The sequence below is a fragment of the Myotis daubentonii genome, chromosome 4 (assembly GCF_963259705.1).
Source record: "Myotis daubentonii chromosome 4, mMyoDau2.1, whole genome shotgun sequence".
In the NCBI taxonomy this organism is placed as follows: Eukaryota; Metazoa; Chordata; class Mammalia; order Chiroptera; family Vespertilionidae; genus Myotis; species Myotis daubentonii.
The window spans coordinates 7306272-7321025 of NC_081843.1; the positions used below are offsets into that span (position 1 = coordinate 7306272).

A 14754-nucleotide genomic window follows, 5' to 3' on the forward strand; every position below is an offset into this window, starting at 1 on the left:
CACAAGTCCATGGAGAAAGGTGGGCAGAGGCTGAGGAACGAGGTGATGGAGGGGGCAGGGGACAAAATCAGAGACAGGCCACTCTCACAAGTGTCAGGAACCCCCCGTCTCTGGTCCAGTCCGGTGAGTGGAATTACTAACAAAAAGAGCAGCCAGGGGCCTGGCCCATCTCAGGCACAGAGCTCTGTGACGGCCCCTCAGAGGCCAGATCTTACTGGGACTGCTCTGTCCTTTTTATCTAAAGCAATGATCCTTGATGTGGGCAGAACACGGCCACTGACCCTTCTGGGGGGAAACAGCAGAACTACCCAGGGAGGCTGGGCCAAGGCACCTGTCACTTGAAACCTGAAACCCTGCAGGAACTTTCTAGTAAACACTGTGTCCTAACCCCCTGCCTGCTGAAATGTGAGAACCACTGATCTAGAAACAGCTCCTGGAGCAAACTCCACCAAGGTTGCTGGCCTCTCAAACAACACACCTACTATGTGCCCAGCGCTGCACAGCACCCGAGCTCAGAGCCCCACCCCAGTGTGAGAGCAGCCTAATTGTGAAGAAAGTACAGGACACACATGTGAACACACACCGGCAACGAACAAGACAAGACACGTTTGCTGCATCAGGGCAGAAAGACGGCAGACAAGGGGCACAAGCGTGGTCTCTATGGGGCCAGGCGGGCCCCGCCCCGTCGGTGCTCAATGAGGGAGGCAGCACAGGGTCTCCCGAAAGGCCGCAGCTGCCCTCGGAGCCACCCCATGCTGCACGGGACAAGCAGACCCTGGGTCACCAGACCTTCTGAACTTCCAAGGGAAGCCAGGATTGGGATTGGCAAGGAAAGAGTCTGGTTTTAAATGATGAAGTAGTTTAAAAATGTTTAATGAGATATGGCAGTTTGCAACTTCTGGTGTAGAGCACACAGTGAGGGCAATTCTGAGACAGGCTCACTGCTGGATTCTGCTGTGGGAGAAGGCGTCTCGACGAAGAGCTTGGGGCTTAGAAGACAAACAAGAAGTAAACAAACCGGGAAGACGGACTGAGGAAAGACCAGGAGCTTGGGAATTCACATGTCACCCCACAGCAGGCCCTGCAGAGGGAAATGGGCAGAACCGACCGCAGGACGAGCAGGGAAGGAGGAGCTGCTCCCACAGTTGAAGCAGGACGGCCTGCAGAAGACAGCTGGTGAGAGGGAGCCGCAAGACAGCCAGTGGTCAGGGACTGCCGCGCAGTAGCTGTGAGGACTGAGCCGCAGGCGAGAGTGGAGGTGGTCAGAATGGGGGGGTGCAAGGGGAAAGGGATGAGGGAGGGCTGGAGGGAGGGAGAGAAGAACTCAAGAGCAAGGACCAGGCCCTGGAAAAGGGGGTGGGGGCAGAAATGGAGAAAATATAGCCCTAAGAGTAAAAGAAAGCAATTGAGGGAAAACTTTAACAAGGAAGAAATGGCCCAAGTCACATCAAGCGCCAGGACATGACAATTAAGAGGTCACTGCTCCTTCGGAATTAGTGTTTTCTGTTTTTGTTGTTGTTTTTAAAAAATATATTCTTACTGATTTCAGAGAGGAAGGGAGAGGGAAATAGAAACATCAATGATGAGAAAGAATCATTGATTGGCTGCCTCCTGCATGCTGCCTACTGGGGATCGAGCCCACAACCGGGCATGTGCCCTTGACCGGAATCAAACCCAGGACACTTCAGTCCACAGGCCAACGCTCTATCCACTGAGCCAAACTAGTCAGGGCTATTGTTGTTTTTTTAACTAGCAGAGCGATTAGGAGTAGAAACCAGCCCGCAGTGTTCGGGAGTGGGAAGGAGGTAAGAAGCTGCAGTGGCAGGAGATGAGTCACTCATTCCAAGAGCCCACCAGGAGAGGAAGGAGAAGGTTGAAGGGGACACTAACCAAAGGCCAGCTGACCGTGAGTGTGAGATCGGGGCACACAGGGGCATCGGGCAGTGGAGTCGAGTTTTTTCCCTACCTGAGGATACTCTGAGTCTTTCTGAAAACAGAGAAGAAAAAGGAAGAGGGAGACAGGCTAAGATGAGAGGCAGATAGGAGGACAGGCAGAGGTGGAAGGGGCTGAATCAGGCTGAGGTGGAGGCAACCTCAGGGAGAGAAAAGATCACAGTCCCGTCACCAGCTGTGCCCCCACCAGGGTCTCTTACTCCACCTCACCCTACCCCTCCCCACTCCTCCTCCCATGACTTTCTGACATACTTCTCTAGGGAAAATAGGCTTGGGAGAAAAATAGAATGAAAGGAAAGAAAAAAAAAAAAGGACTGCTAAATAAATCTTTTCTTTTTGTGCTTGTTAATCAACTCTCCCAACATGATGTTTGCTACTTGGTCCTCTGCAGCCCTGCACGCAGTAGGCGTCCCATGAACACACACTCTCTGTGCTCTGCCCGTGCTGTGCGAGGCTGAATGCTCGCTGCAGCTTCTTTGCTCTGTACTGTGGCTCCCGCCCATCAGGCAGGAACTAGGAAACGGGACCCCAGAAGAGCCAGGGCAGCTCGTCCTGTGGAGAAGGGCCGGCCAAGCAGTCACACGCACCGAGAAGGCTAAAGGTCGGATTCGGCGGTGATCAGGATGCAGAACTGCCCAATTCCTGTCTAGAAACTTGCAGCCACAAAGCGCAACCTGCTGGGCCCCCTAACACTGAGTGAAGTGGGGCACTCTGAGGGTGCTGAGTGTGTGCACACCTGCAGCACACACCCTACCCACACACTTGCTCACTCTCTCCCCATCACAGTGACCACACCCAGCCCCTGGCTTCCTCCTCTCCGCTCCAGACACTGGTTGTGCAGGGAGAACCTAAGCTCCAAATGTCAGGTCAAACAGTAGAGCAGGACCAGGCGCTGCACTTCTGCCTCAGCCATGTCCTCTCATCTCTGCTAGCAAGTGCTGATGGCAAGTCAGAGAGAATTAGAACCAAAAGCTTCATGTTCAGTAAAACAACCAAACTAAACATCCACTCATCACAGCGGGCAGAAGCTGCCATATGCTTGAAAGGGTGGGCAAAGCACCCGTGCCGACGAGCACAAGGGCCCGTGTCCGGACACGGAGGAGGGCTGAGCGGCGTGGCCGCCGTCTCACCGCTCAGTCATCAAAAAAGTGCCCGATGATGGAGCACCACGGACTGGCTTCTAGAATTCCCTTTGCAAATTCCAAACCATTTTCCCTAGGATGTATGCTCATGGAGTCACAGGGTCAGAATCAAGCCCATGGGACTAATCACTGACTGGGAAAAGATCGTCAGAGGCTAGAATGTGTCAAGCCTAGATAGAAGAGAAAACCACCAGGAACTCCCCCTCCCCCAAAGAGTCCAGTTCTCGTTTCAACTGAAGATCCCAGAAGACGTTTAAATGCCCCATTAGCATGTTAATTGGGGTTAGGAGAAATTAGAGAATGCAGCCCGGAAAGACGAAACTGTGCTGGGCACTGGGAGCTCCGGGCCAGGCTGCACCCACAGGGAAGGCATGCAGAGGGCTGGGGCAGGGGCAGAGGAGAGGCGCAGAGGAGGCAGCAGCCAGCACGCAGGTTACGTTACCTTGATGGGCTTGCATTTCGGGAAGGGCCTTTTCTAAGACTGCTAATGCTTTTCTATGGTAATCTGCTTGGGCTTCTAATAACTGAGAACAGACCCACATTCAAAAACAAAAGTCATGTTAGCAATGGATGGACACACACACAATGGCTGAGCAAAACTAAAAATAAAATCTTTTGCAAAAAAACCCAAAATGACTCAGTTTTTACAACACTACCATTCTGTCAGGGCCAAGGGCTTACCGTGACAAAGAACTTGCTGTATTCCCCCTCTTTGGCCATGAAGCTGTACATATCTGCTGCCAGCTGGTCCTGGTGAGAGAAGACACGTCACTGAGAAACAGCTGAAGGAAATGGCACCTAGAATTAACCTCTGGGAGCTCCTCTCGCCAAACAGGATGGGAACGGCGCAGACGGAGCGTCCACCAGCTGATGGACAACCAGATGTGGAGACAAAGAAAACAGACGAGGAAACTTATGAGGGATGCACATGGAAAGACCTCCACAGTATGTAGTTAATACACTGTTAAGAAGTGAAGAATAGAGCCCTACTTATGGTATGTTATTACTCGGTAAAAAGAAAAAAATGTTATATATTTTTTTGCCATAATTATATAAAAACTAGAGGCCTGGTGCATGAATTCATGCATGGGTGGGGTCCAGCCGGCCCACCTGATCGGGCCGATCAGGACAGGCCGGCCGGGGTCAGGGGACGAGGGAGGGAGGTTGGCCGGCTGGTCGGCCTTGCCCCCTGGTCGAACTCCCAGTCGAACTCCAGGTCGAGGGGACAATTTGCATATTAGCCTTTTATTATATAGCATATCTCTAGAAGAAAAACGAAAATCAGTAACAGTGGTTACCTGTTGAAGGTGGTGAAAATTAGGCAGGAGGAGGAAAAGGGTGGAAGAAAAACTTTAATACACATTATTTTATACTTTTGATATTTTTTAATTAATGTAAATGATTTACACAAAAATTAAACAGGCCCGTCTGGTGTGGCTCAGTGGTTGAGTGTCGGCCTATGAACCAGGAGGTCATGGGTTTGATTCCTGGTCAGGGCACATGCCTGGGTTGCAAACTCGATCCCCAGTGGGGAGTGTGCAGGAGGTTGCTGATCAATGATTCTCTCATTGTTATTTCTACCTCTCTCCCTCTCCCTTCTTCTCTGTCTAAAATCAATAAAGTTATAAAAAATAAATAAAAGTTAAACAGTTTTTTAAAAAGTGATAGATTAGACAATTGGATATATATATATATATGCATATGTATATACACACATACACACATACACACACACAATTTTCATATATATATATGCACATCAGAATTTCATATATATTTAATGTACTACTTTCTATTTTTAGCATTAAGGTGCATAAAATTCACATGAAGGCTCCTTGTTTATTAAAAAAAAATCTGAAAATGCTAGTTAGGAGTAATAGACAACTAGGAATTTAACAAAGTAAATTCATGGATCTCCACCAGACCCCGCCCCCCCCCCCCCCAAAAAAAACAAACACACACACACACACACAAAAAAAAACCCCCAAAAAACAAAAAGAGAAAGAGTAAGGAGAGGGAGGGAGGAAGAGAGGGAGAGAAAAGGAAGGAGGAAGGGAAGATGGAGAGATGGAGGGAGGAAAACCCTGACATGCACAGAGCTGAGTGGGAATGACTTGGTGAGAGTCTGTGCTAATTTTGGTAGCCAAGGTGTTTGAGTCCAGCAGTCATGTGGGACCAGAGGACAGAAAATGAATTCTTGGGCCTGGTGAGGTGAGGAAGTAACTGAGACAGGTGCATGCATGTCACCCATAAAGATAACATTTCTGAAACGATACTCTCAAGAGCGGATTAGGGAAAACTCGTTAAGCAGGCACAGACATCATAGACTATACCTGTTTGGGATTGGGCTCTGGGTCTGGAACAGTAAAACATCTCCCTGAGATCTCATAAACATAGACCTGCTGTCATGAGGGTCCAGGAATCTTCCAACTAAGAAAGTTGAGTTAAAAATGGCCCATACTAGTAATAAATGCTCTGCGAATCCCCGGGAGCCCCACAGATAAAGTAAGTCCCTCTTAAAATGAGCTTACAATACAACATTGCAAAACACAGGAGGAAACAATCCACCACAGAGCACACGCGCACCACTCTCCCAGAGAACTTCTGAAAACAGAACTGCCAGACTGTTAAAATAAGCACACATAAAATAAGGACTGAAGAAGACTGCAGTATAAAAAAGGCAGGCTTGAAGAATGAGAACTTTAGAAGAGAAAAATATGCTCAATGAAATTTAAAATTCAATGTGAATTCATTAAACAGCAGATCAAACACAACAAGTCAGTGACACAGAAGAGATCTCAGGGAATTATCCAGAAGTTAGCATAAAGAGAGAAAGAGAATAGTTTCATAGATTGTCACCCCTGAAATGACAAGCCATGGTGTGGAAGTTTAGAGAAGAGACATCAGCCATAGTGTACCAGTTCAGACTCCCGAGACGTCTAACCAAATTTGGTGTAAGAAGTAGCCAACAGCCAAGACCTAGGTTACATCAGACACAGTGAAACTGCTGGGCGGATGACACTGGCATTCTGAACAGGAGTCAGTGTGTGAGGCAACTTTATCAAAGGATTGCTCTGAATATCAACTCTTTAAATGCAAGACCATGCCATGACTTTGGGAGTTTAACTCTTACCCACTATATTATTTTAAACAAGTCGTTTTACTACAGTTAACTGATCAAGGCTTGCTATGTTATCACTGGACCCAAATAAGCTGAAATATAACAGACTTAACCTTATCCAGTAGAATAAAGAGGCCATTTTTGGAAAAAGTTGAATAGTAGGAGGAGGAAAAGTCCAAGTCGATCATCCTACAAGTAATCCTAAAGACCTATTTCTTTACCACCTTAAATAACATGTGGAATAAACATCTATTTTCATGGATAAATGCAAAGAATGAGGTCACTTAACCATCTAATCTGAAATTTAATTTATGACATACAAAGTTCTGCTTCTCCCTAATTATAAACCAACTGTCCTAGCAACACTTAAAAAATAATCCTTCCCTTCCCTTCCCTACGGACATACAATGATGCCTTTACTATAAATTCAGTCTTTAAATATGATCACATTCGTTCTAGAAAATCCGATCTATTGTGCATTGTCTAAATTGCTGTAACTTTATGTTTTGCTCTCCTTTTTCTTCACATATTCCTTTTTTTTAAGAAAAAATATTTTTATTGCTTTCAGAGGAAGGGAGAGGAGATAGAGATAGAAACATCAATGATGAGAATCACTAATCGGCTGTCTCCTGCACGCCCCGCACTGGGGATTGAGCCCACAACCCCGGCATGTGCCCTGACCAGGAATCAAAGAGTGACTGCCTGATTCATAGATTGACGCTTACCACCAAACCACACCAGTAGGGCACCTATTCTTTATTTTAAATAAGCTTAGGCATTTTTGTCAAGTTTCAAAAAGTATTACTTGACTTTTTTAAAGTAATATTTTATTCTGGTTATAAAGGAAGGTAGAGTCTTAGAAAATAAAGAAAAAAATTAAAACCACCTTTGATGTTATTTAAAGTATTTTGATAGAAATTATGTAAAATATTAAATAATTTGCAACATATGACCTTTCACCCACCATTTGCAAAAACCAAAAGACTGATGCAAACACATGTTCTCACACCTTGCACTGTTCTACTTTATTCCCGGCTTCGTCCATCTCTTCCTTCAGGGTGTCTATTTTTGATGGAAGCCCCTGAAAGTTGGTTCCTGAAGATTTGTGAGCCTGGTTCCACCTGCAAAGCACGAGGGTAGTCAGTACCTGAGAACCAGCTTACATACTCAGTCTCGGGGACCTCAGGGAGACAGGCTCCTTCCCTAAGACGGACTCTCCCTGGGATGGGTGCCAGTGCCCAGGACGCCAGCCTCTCTTACGTTTACCGGCTAGGAACGGAAGAGGCCAAAGAGCTCCGCCACGCAGGAGCCACAGCGCTGGAGTAGCTGTCTGCTGCCGGCAGGACTGATCGCATCTTGTCTCACACAGGCCCCACCGCTGACTCAGACCACGAAACCCCTTTGCTAGTGTCTCGTCATGGAATTCTTGCCGTGGAACACCCCTGCCCTCCTGCCTTGATCTGGAATGTTCCCTGTACCACTGATAATGCGATGTACTTGCATTTCTTGAGACCTCTTCCTACTACCATCCTGGGCTGTGATTACTTGCAGCAAGTAAAAGCCAGAACCCCAGCCATGCAGTGCTGTACCTGCCAAGCCGTGGCAATGGAAGCACTTTAAGAACTGAAAACACTTATAAGGAATATTCTGAAGACAAATCTACAGCAAATCTCAACTGTGACGCGGAATATTTATGTTCCTTTTATAGTAAGTAAAAATGACAAACAAAAAAACAGCATTGTGCTACAGCAATGTGGGGTTCACGGAGTGGGGGAATAACTGAGGAGGACATGTGATGGAGTGGTGCTTCTCCCCGCCTCCCAAGCAAACAGCAATCAGTGGTGCACGTGACAGCCAACGGCAGCTCAGGAGCGAGGAAGGGAGCAGTTACAGCTTGCTAAGCTGCGGGGAAAGCACCTGACATGAAGACACTCAGTCAAGGACAGCTATGTCGCCATGTCTGCCAGACAGGACTGCAGTGAGAGGTAAGAGCTAACAAGCAGGTGTAGCAAAGCCAAGTGGTTTTGTAAATAAAGTTTTATTGGAACACAGCCATGCTCATTCATGTACGATTGTCCAGGGCTGCCTCTATGCTACACCAGCAGAGCTGAGCAGTTGCAACAGGAACCATCCGAGTTGCAGAGACGAAAACATTTACTACCTGGCCCTTCACAGAGGTTTGTCAACCCGTGTGAAAAAAGGCCTGGTGTGGTGGCTGCCTCCCGACCCCCACCTCTCAGGCCCCAGGAGAAACCCAGGGAGGTCACTGATACAAGCGTGCTTAAGAATGGCACTGAGGCTGTGGCCAGGCCATGAAGCAGGAGACTGGTCGTACGACACCAGCCCACAAGCGAGCAGGCCTTGGGGGTCACTTAGTTTTATACCAGTGCCTCCCTTCGGAGCACGGCGTTTGACTGTGAAGGTGATCATAACCACACAGGGGCTTTGACACACTGGGCCCTTCAGGAGCTGCTAAAATCACAGATCTAATTATTCCCACACTCTACTTTGCCAAGAGCAATGCTCTTGGGACTGCCTGCCACTTTAAGACACTCAAGTTTCTTTTTTCTTTTCTGTCCCTTTTCATTACTGGTGCACTAAGACCAGGCTGGTCTAACACCATCCCTCCTGCCACGGTTGGGAGAATGAGGCCTAACTAAAGGCCGGTGTAAGCATGTCAGGTGGGTGAACCTGCAACAACTTTCAACTGTCCATACAGCATTCTGTCACCCACGCTGGGGATGGTGGCTGGGAGGTGACATGATGCCACCTTATTGGTTGCTCTTCTAGCTTTCCTTACCTGGCTCTGACTGAGTCCCAGTCTAACACCAACTTGGCAAGCTGTTTTCTCTGTTTTTGGATGTTGGGAATCTCCACCTAGAAAAAAACATACCTCACACCAATTGGGAGGAGCTTTGGGTTTCTGGTTTAACATTTAAAAGTGCAGTATTTATTTACAAACTAGAGGCCCGGTGCACGAAATTCATGCACGAGTAGGGTCCTTAGGCCTGGCCAGCGATCAGGGCTGGCCAGGGCCTCCCTTCCCTGGCTGCCGCCCCCTGGTGGTCAGCACATGTCATAGCGAGCAATAGAACTCCCAGTTTCTCTTTGGCAAAGGATTATGAACCATCAATTCACTCCCTGAATTTCCAAAAAGAAGTGCAGGTCCAAGGCACTGATTATTGTTAAAGTTGCAGACACAAGAGACCTACCTGCTGCCCAGCCCGCACCAAAGCACCCACCTCTGCTATGCCACACAGGGGGTCCACAATCTCCTTCTCAACAAAGACCTCGTGCTGAGAGAGTTCGAGAGCCAGCTGATTCTCGGCATCTCCACACGTCTCCAGCATCCTCCTAAGAAACAAGATGCGCCAAGAACAAAATCCTGTTCACTGAATCAGGCACCTAGTTAGCACAGCCAGTTCTGCCCTCCATGTGACGGGAACACACGATGGCTGCCATGGACACCCCCCACCCATCCACTTTTATTGACCCACCGGGCCCCTGGCTCTTTCTCAAAGCAGTGCCGCTTACCCCAGGAGAGAGTCCTCTAGCTGTGTCGATGCCTCTTGCATGTTCTGAGCGAGAGCTGTCAGAGGGAGCTTTTTCTGGAAGGCAAAAGACAGTGCGTTTTTCCTTAGCATTGATACCCACTCTAGGTTACCTGCGTCAGATCATTCACTTGTTTCTCCTCCGGACAAACTACACAGGTAGGAGACAGCCTGGCTCTGGTCTCAAAGGTATGAGTGGTGTGACAAGCTCGGCGTCAGTTTCCCGTGCCTGGACTATAGGGATGAGAATGGGGCGAGGTCCCAGGGCTGAGGCGGCCCTAAGGAGGGATTCAACACCAAGTACTCAGCACGCGTTCAGTCCTCAGTAAATGGCAGCTGCCATGTTGCTGTTGCTGTACTATTATTAATTGATCAAGTACACACTATGTCCCAGGCACTAGACATAGAGTTACCTTGATTATCACAACAAATAAATGCAGTAAGGTGCTCAATTTCAAAAGCTTTTGCTAGAACAAGCATTCTTAAACTGGCTGTTAATTTGGCTGTAATAATAAAGATTTAGCTTTAGTTACATGTCTAAAACTATCTAGGCAAATTTCCAAATAAACTTTTTTTGGATTTTAAGCACAAAGCCTCCTCTTTTCTTATCAGATTTTTCAACTGAAAATGGCCATAAGAATCATCTGATTAATGTTCTAATTGCACAGCCAAGGAAGCAGGAGGTGGGGCGTGAGATGGGATGGCCAGGCACCCCGGTGAGGGATGGCAGAGCCAGACCCAGTGCCAGCGGCCTGAGTCCCGGGTTTGGATTTTCCAACACTGGCTGATGGCTTATCTCAGAATACGAGTAAGAGAGGAGGGGAAAGTAACCAGTGGGGTGGCTACACCACTGTCATCTGCTCACAGAAGGTGCTGCCCCGTTGCAGTGCTCCACGTCACTCTGCCTTTCCACTAGAAAGGGCACGCACAGCAGACCAGGCTCCTCACTAGGGCACTGTGGCTTGACCTCGGCATGTCCCTCTCTTTCCTGCCTTCACAGGGCTCCACCCGACACACTCACACCGTATTTGCTTGTATTGTACAGAGTCTCTCAGGGAGGCTATCTAAGGAATACTGGTGGCTCTAGAGAGGGAATGGTAGCAGGAAAACAGGCGGGGAAGGTCTCACTGTATCTTCTTGGGTATAGTCTAGATTTTGACCATGTAAATGGGTAGCCTGTTGAAATGTAAAAGTCACCACAAGTACGTTTATCCCTCTGCCTTCCTCCCAGGTTAGTTTCAAACAAGTAGTAGGCTTCGCCTGCCCTACCGCTGTCTCCACACTTCCAGACTAGGAAGACCCCTGAAAACGGGAGCCTGCTTTATCTCAGCAGAGGAAAAGTTGCACATTTCAGTCCTGCTGCCTCCCAAGGGCATTTCACACAGGTAACCGTGATGATCAAGAGAAACACACTTGGCGCAGCCCCGGAGCTCTCGGGCCTTTGGGGGAGGTCTAAAGAGGAGTCTGTTTGTTGAGCATCACCCTAGCTCCCAGTGCCAACAGCCTGTGGCTCCCCTGCCGACCCCAGAGCCACAACAACCCTGTCTCCTGATGTGCAAGCATTAGGACATTCTGCTTATCTGACACGTGAGCTCACTGATGAAGAATCGGTCCACCACATCTAACTCCTCCATGGAGAGGTGAGGCCTAGGGCTCCAGTGAAAAAGCCTCGAGTCGTATCTATAAAAGGCATGCCAACTGCACAGAGAGAAGCAATTCCAGATCGATACGACCCACAATATAAGCTCTGCCGTGTCAATGGCTCGGCCTTGTCTCCCCTCAATTCTTTCCTGTTCACATGTGTAGGAGTTACTGGGGTCGTTTGTGGGGTTTCCTCCTGTCTCTCCTAGAGCCCTAGAGACTGCTGTGATTTTCTCCCTATTATATGACCTCTTCTGGTCACCCCTCTTCTATCATTTCCATGTTGACTCCTCTTCCCACATGCGGAGTGAAGACTTCCTCAGAGGCCAGTCTCAGGCACTTTTGTTTGAGATTGGGAAAGGAAGCTTAAAGCATTAGGTTTTAAAAATGAGGGTCAGGCACCCTTGCCCCTGCTCCCTGGAATATGCCCATCACCTGCCATTCATTTCCCTTCTGTAAAGCAAGGATACCACCTCCACCAGGAAGCCCACCCGACTACCCCTCTCCTCCTCTGGTGCCCATTCTTGGACCTCCCATAATACCCTGTGCATATTTTATTTAGCATGTTGCTTTATAGCCATCCATTTGTGTGTATCTCCCCCACTAGGCTGTGGGCACCTTCAGGGTGGAGATGGCCTGTTACTCATCCAGCATGTGCACGTGGTATGTCTTGTCCCTTCTGTGTCTGCTTTGAGGCACAGCTCTGCTGTCACATATACTCATTAGACACAAATAAACATTTATCAAACACCGAACTGTGTGGACAATGCATACAGCATGAAGGAAAGGAAACAGAGACAATGGGACTGATAAGGGGAAATTCAATCCGATTAGCAAGGGCGTAAGTCATGCTAAAAGCTTAGACCTTAACCCGCAAAGGCAGCATGTCCCTGGCAGGCGCTGCTGACACTGGGGCACCTTCAAGTGTAGAACTATCCCTTCAGACACTGCAGATGTTGGGCGCTTTGGTTGCCTACCCTCCAAATGCCGGTAGTGTACCTCAGTCCCTATGGCAACCAGAAATGTTTCTACACATTTCCAAATATCCCAGGAGTGTAGTCTGGTCTCTGTGGAGAACAACTAAATGAAGTTTTTTGTTGTTGTTTGTTTTTTTTGGTCTCTTTGTTTTAAGGCAGGTGGATGACAGGGTTAATCTGTATTTCAGGAAAACAACTCTGGTGACCAGGTTGAAGACAGTCTGGAAAAGAGGGTGATCAGGGCAGGCAATGCCACTCCGGAGGTGCCTGTGGCAGTCCAGGTCTCGCCTGGGAGCCAAGTGGAGGAGTGGGAGGAGAGGGGAGGGGGGGGAGGAAGTCAAACAACACTCACAGAGAATCACAAGATAGGCTCACTGAGCCGCTCCAGGACACTGAGGGCAAACTGAAAGGGACGTAAGATAACCCCGCAGTTTCTAGCTTGCGGAACCGGGGCTAGAATTTGAGTCAGCACAGAACTGGTTATGCATGCCAGAACAGACAGCGAGGGGAGGGAGCTTTCTACTTGGTTGAAAATGGTTTAGAAGTCCCTGTATACAGACATCAGTTAGAAGCCATGAGACTAGAGGAAGTGGTCCAAAGCACGTGACTGTGAGACTGAGAAGGACAGACCTCAGAAAACAGTATTAAAAGGGCAAACAGAGCAGCAGTCGTGGCCAGAGAAGGAGCAGCAGGGGCTAATTCTGAAGAACGAGACCTGCGGCAGGCACTCCTGGGATTGCAGGTGTTTGCAAACTTCCACGCCTTCACACACACACTGCAGAGTGCTTGGTGCTATGCACGCGAGGAATGACCCAGTTGTCAAAATGCCCCATAAACGTCTGTAGGGAATGTAAAAGAAAGCGGCACAGGTCACCTGCGTTCCAGCTCTTCCTTTTGAGACACCAGGTGACAAACAAAACAGCAGCAAAAAGAAGGTTTCTCACCCCATTAAGACAATCACTGGAAGCCCTGGCCAATGTGGCTCAGTTGGGTGGACGCTGTCTGGTGCACTGAGAGGTTGCCGGTTTGATTCCTAGTCGGGCACAAGCCTGGGTTGTAAGCTCGATCCCCAATAGAGGGTGTGCAGAAGGCAGCCAATTGATGTTTCTCTCGCTCTCTCTCTCTCAAATCAATAAAAAAACATATATTTTTTAAAAAGACAACTACAGTAAAGAGATGCTTTCTACTCCAGGTGGACACACACAGGAGAGTGAACCCAGGGAAGCAGCGGACAGCCAACCTGCATCTAGGAGGGGTGTCCACTAGGGGTCAAGCGGACACTGAAGGGAGAAATGAGAGAAGGAAAGACACTGGGCTTGTGGCTTCATCACTGAAATGCTAGCTCGGCAGCCAATAAACTCTACTTTCTAAGTGAATTTCAGACAAGCCTTCAGCTTTTGCCATTAAAGGATTCCTAACTGACAAGTCCATTCTCTAATCCATGACAAATGGCTCCAGTCAAAAGCACTGGAGTGGGCAGGGCTTTCAGCCTCAATGATATCCTAACCTTAAAAGAATGTTGTGGGCGGGCAGGTGTTGTGAGCATGGACGTGAGATAAGGTACAAATCGGCAGGCAAAGCTGATGTTGCCTGGGGAATCCAGCCAGTCAAAGGAGAAAGCCCCTCAAAGAGACAAGAACTGAGAGCGGAGTCGCATCTGCTACTCACGTGTCTCTTGTCGGCATCCGTGCCATGCTGGCCCTGGAAGCATGCTGTCAGGCGCTTGTGAGAGTGGTGGCACATTGACCGCACCGCATCCAGGCGCCGTTCGATCTGGCAAAACAGAGACAGATGGGCCATGTGCAGGGCTGAAGAACAAACTCAGCCTCTTCCTTATGTGGCGCCTGCACTAGGCAGGGAAGCACCCTGCGGTCAGATTTGTTGGCTCCTGGTAAAGATGCGAATGGTTCCTGTCCACTGACACCAGTAACTGTGGGACGTGGGGAACTGTCCTGTGAATGACAGGATGTGTGGCATCATCTCTGGCCTCTTTGTACTGGATGTCAGTAGTTGTGACATCCAAAACTGTCTCCAGAAAATGTCCAATAACCCCTCAGAGAGCAAAGTCACCTCTGGGAGAGACCCGCTGACCTCCCGCACTCTGAGGGCTTTAGATCCCCGAGATGCTGAATCTAAACCTGCCACAGAAAGAGCAGTGGCAGTGATGTCACACGCCACAGCACCAGGAATGGGCCAGGCACACTCTCCAGCGCAGACCAGGCCCACTGCGGGAGGGAGAAGCCGCAGCGCCCTCCGCAGCTCTCCCGCACATGGCAATGTGGCCACCCACACAGCAAGCAGAAGAGACACAGCAACTGACCACACTTTAACTTCAGGGTCTGTGTTTTCAAAACTATTCCTTATTGTGC

The 14754-nt window shown here is 48.7% G+C and overlaps 1 protein-coding gene across 7 annotated transcripts in view; it reads right to left on the bottom strand.

Annotated features, from left to right (window-relative positions):
* Window positions 1-14754, bottom strand: part of ARHGAP17 (Rho GTPase activating protein 17) — an 84292-nt gene that overhangs the window by 28042 nt on the left and 41496 nt on the right. For all 7 annotated transcript variants that reach the window (XR_009452460.1, XR_009452459.1, XM_059692131.1 and 4 more), the window contains exons 3-9: window positions 14054-14158; window positions 9751-9824; window positions 9459-9570; window positions 9017-9093; window positions 7226-7337; window positions 3777-3845; window positions 3538-3619 (exon numbers count right to left, since the gene is read on the bottom strand). Coding sequence is in view for 5 of the 7 variants with exons in the window: in XM_059692131.1 (XP_059548114.1) it covers window positions 3538-3619; window positions 3777-3845; window positions 7226-7337; window positions 9017-9093; window positions 9459-9570; window positions 9751-9824; window positions 14054-14158 (631 nt within the window). In the remaining 2 variants the exon portion in view is untranslated. The remainder of the gene's footprint in view (window positions 1-3537; window positions 3620-3776; window positions 3846-7225; window positions 7338-9016; window positions 9094-9458; window positions 9571-9750; window positions 9825-14053; window positions 14159-14754) is intronic.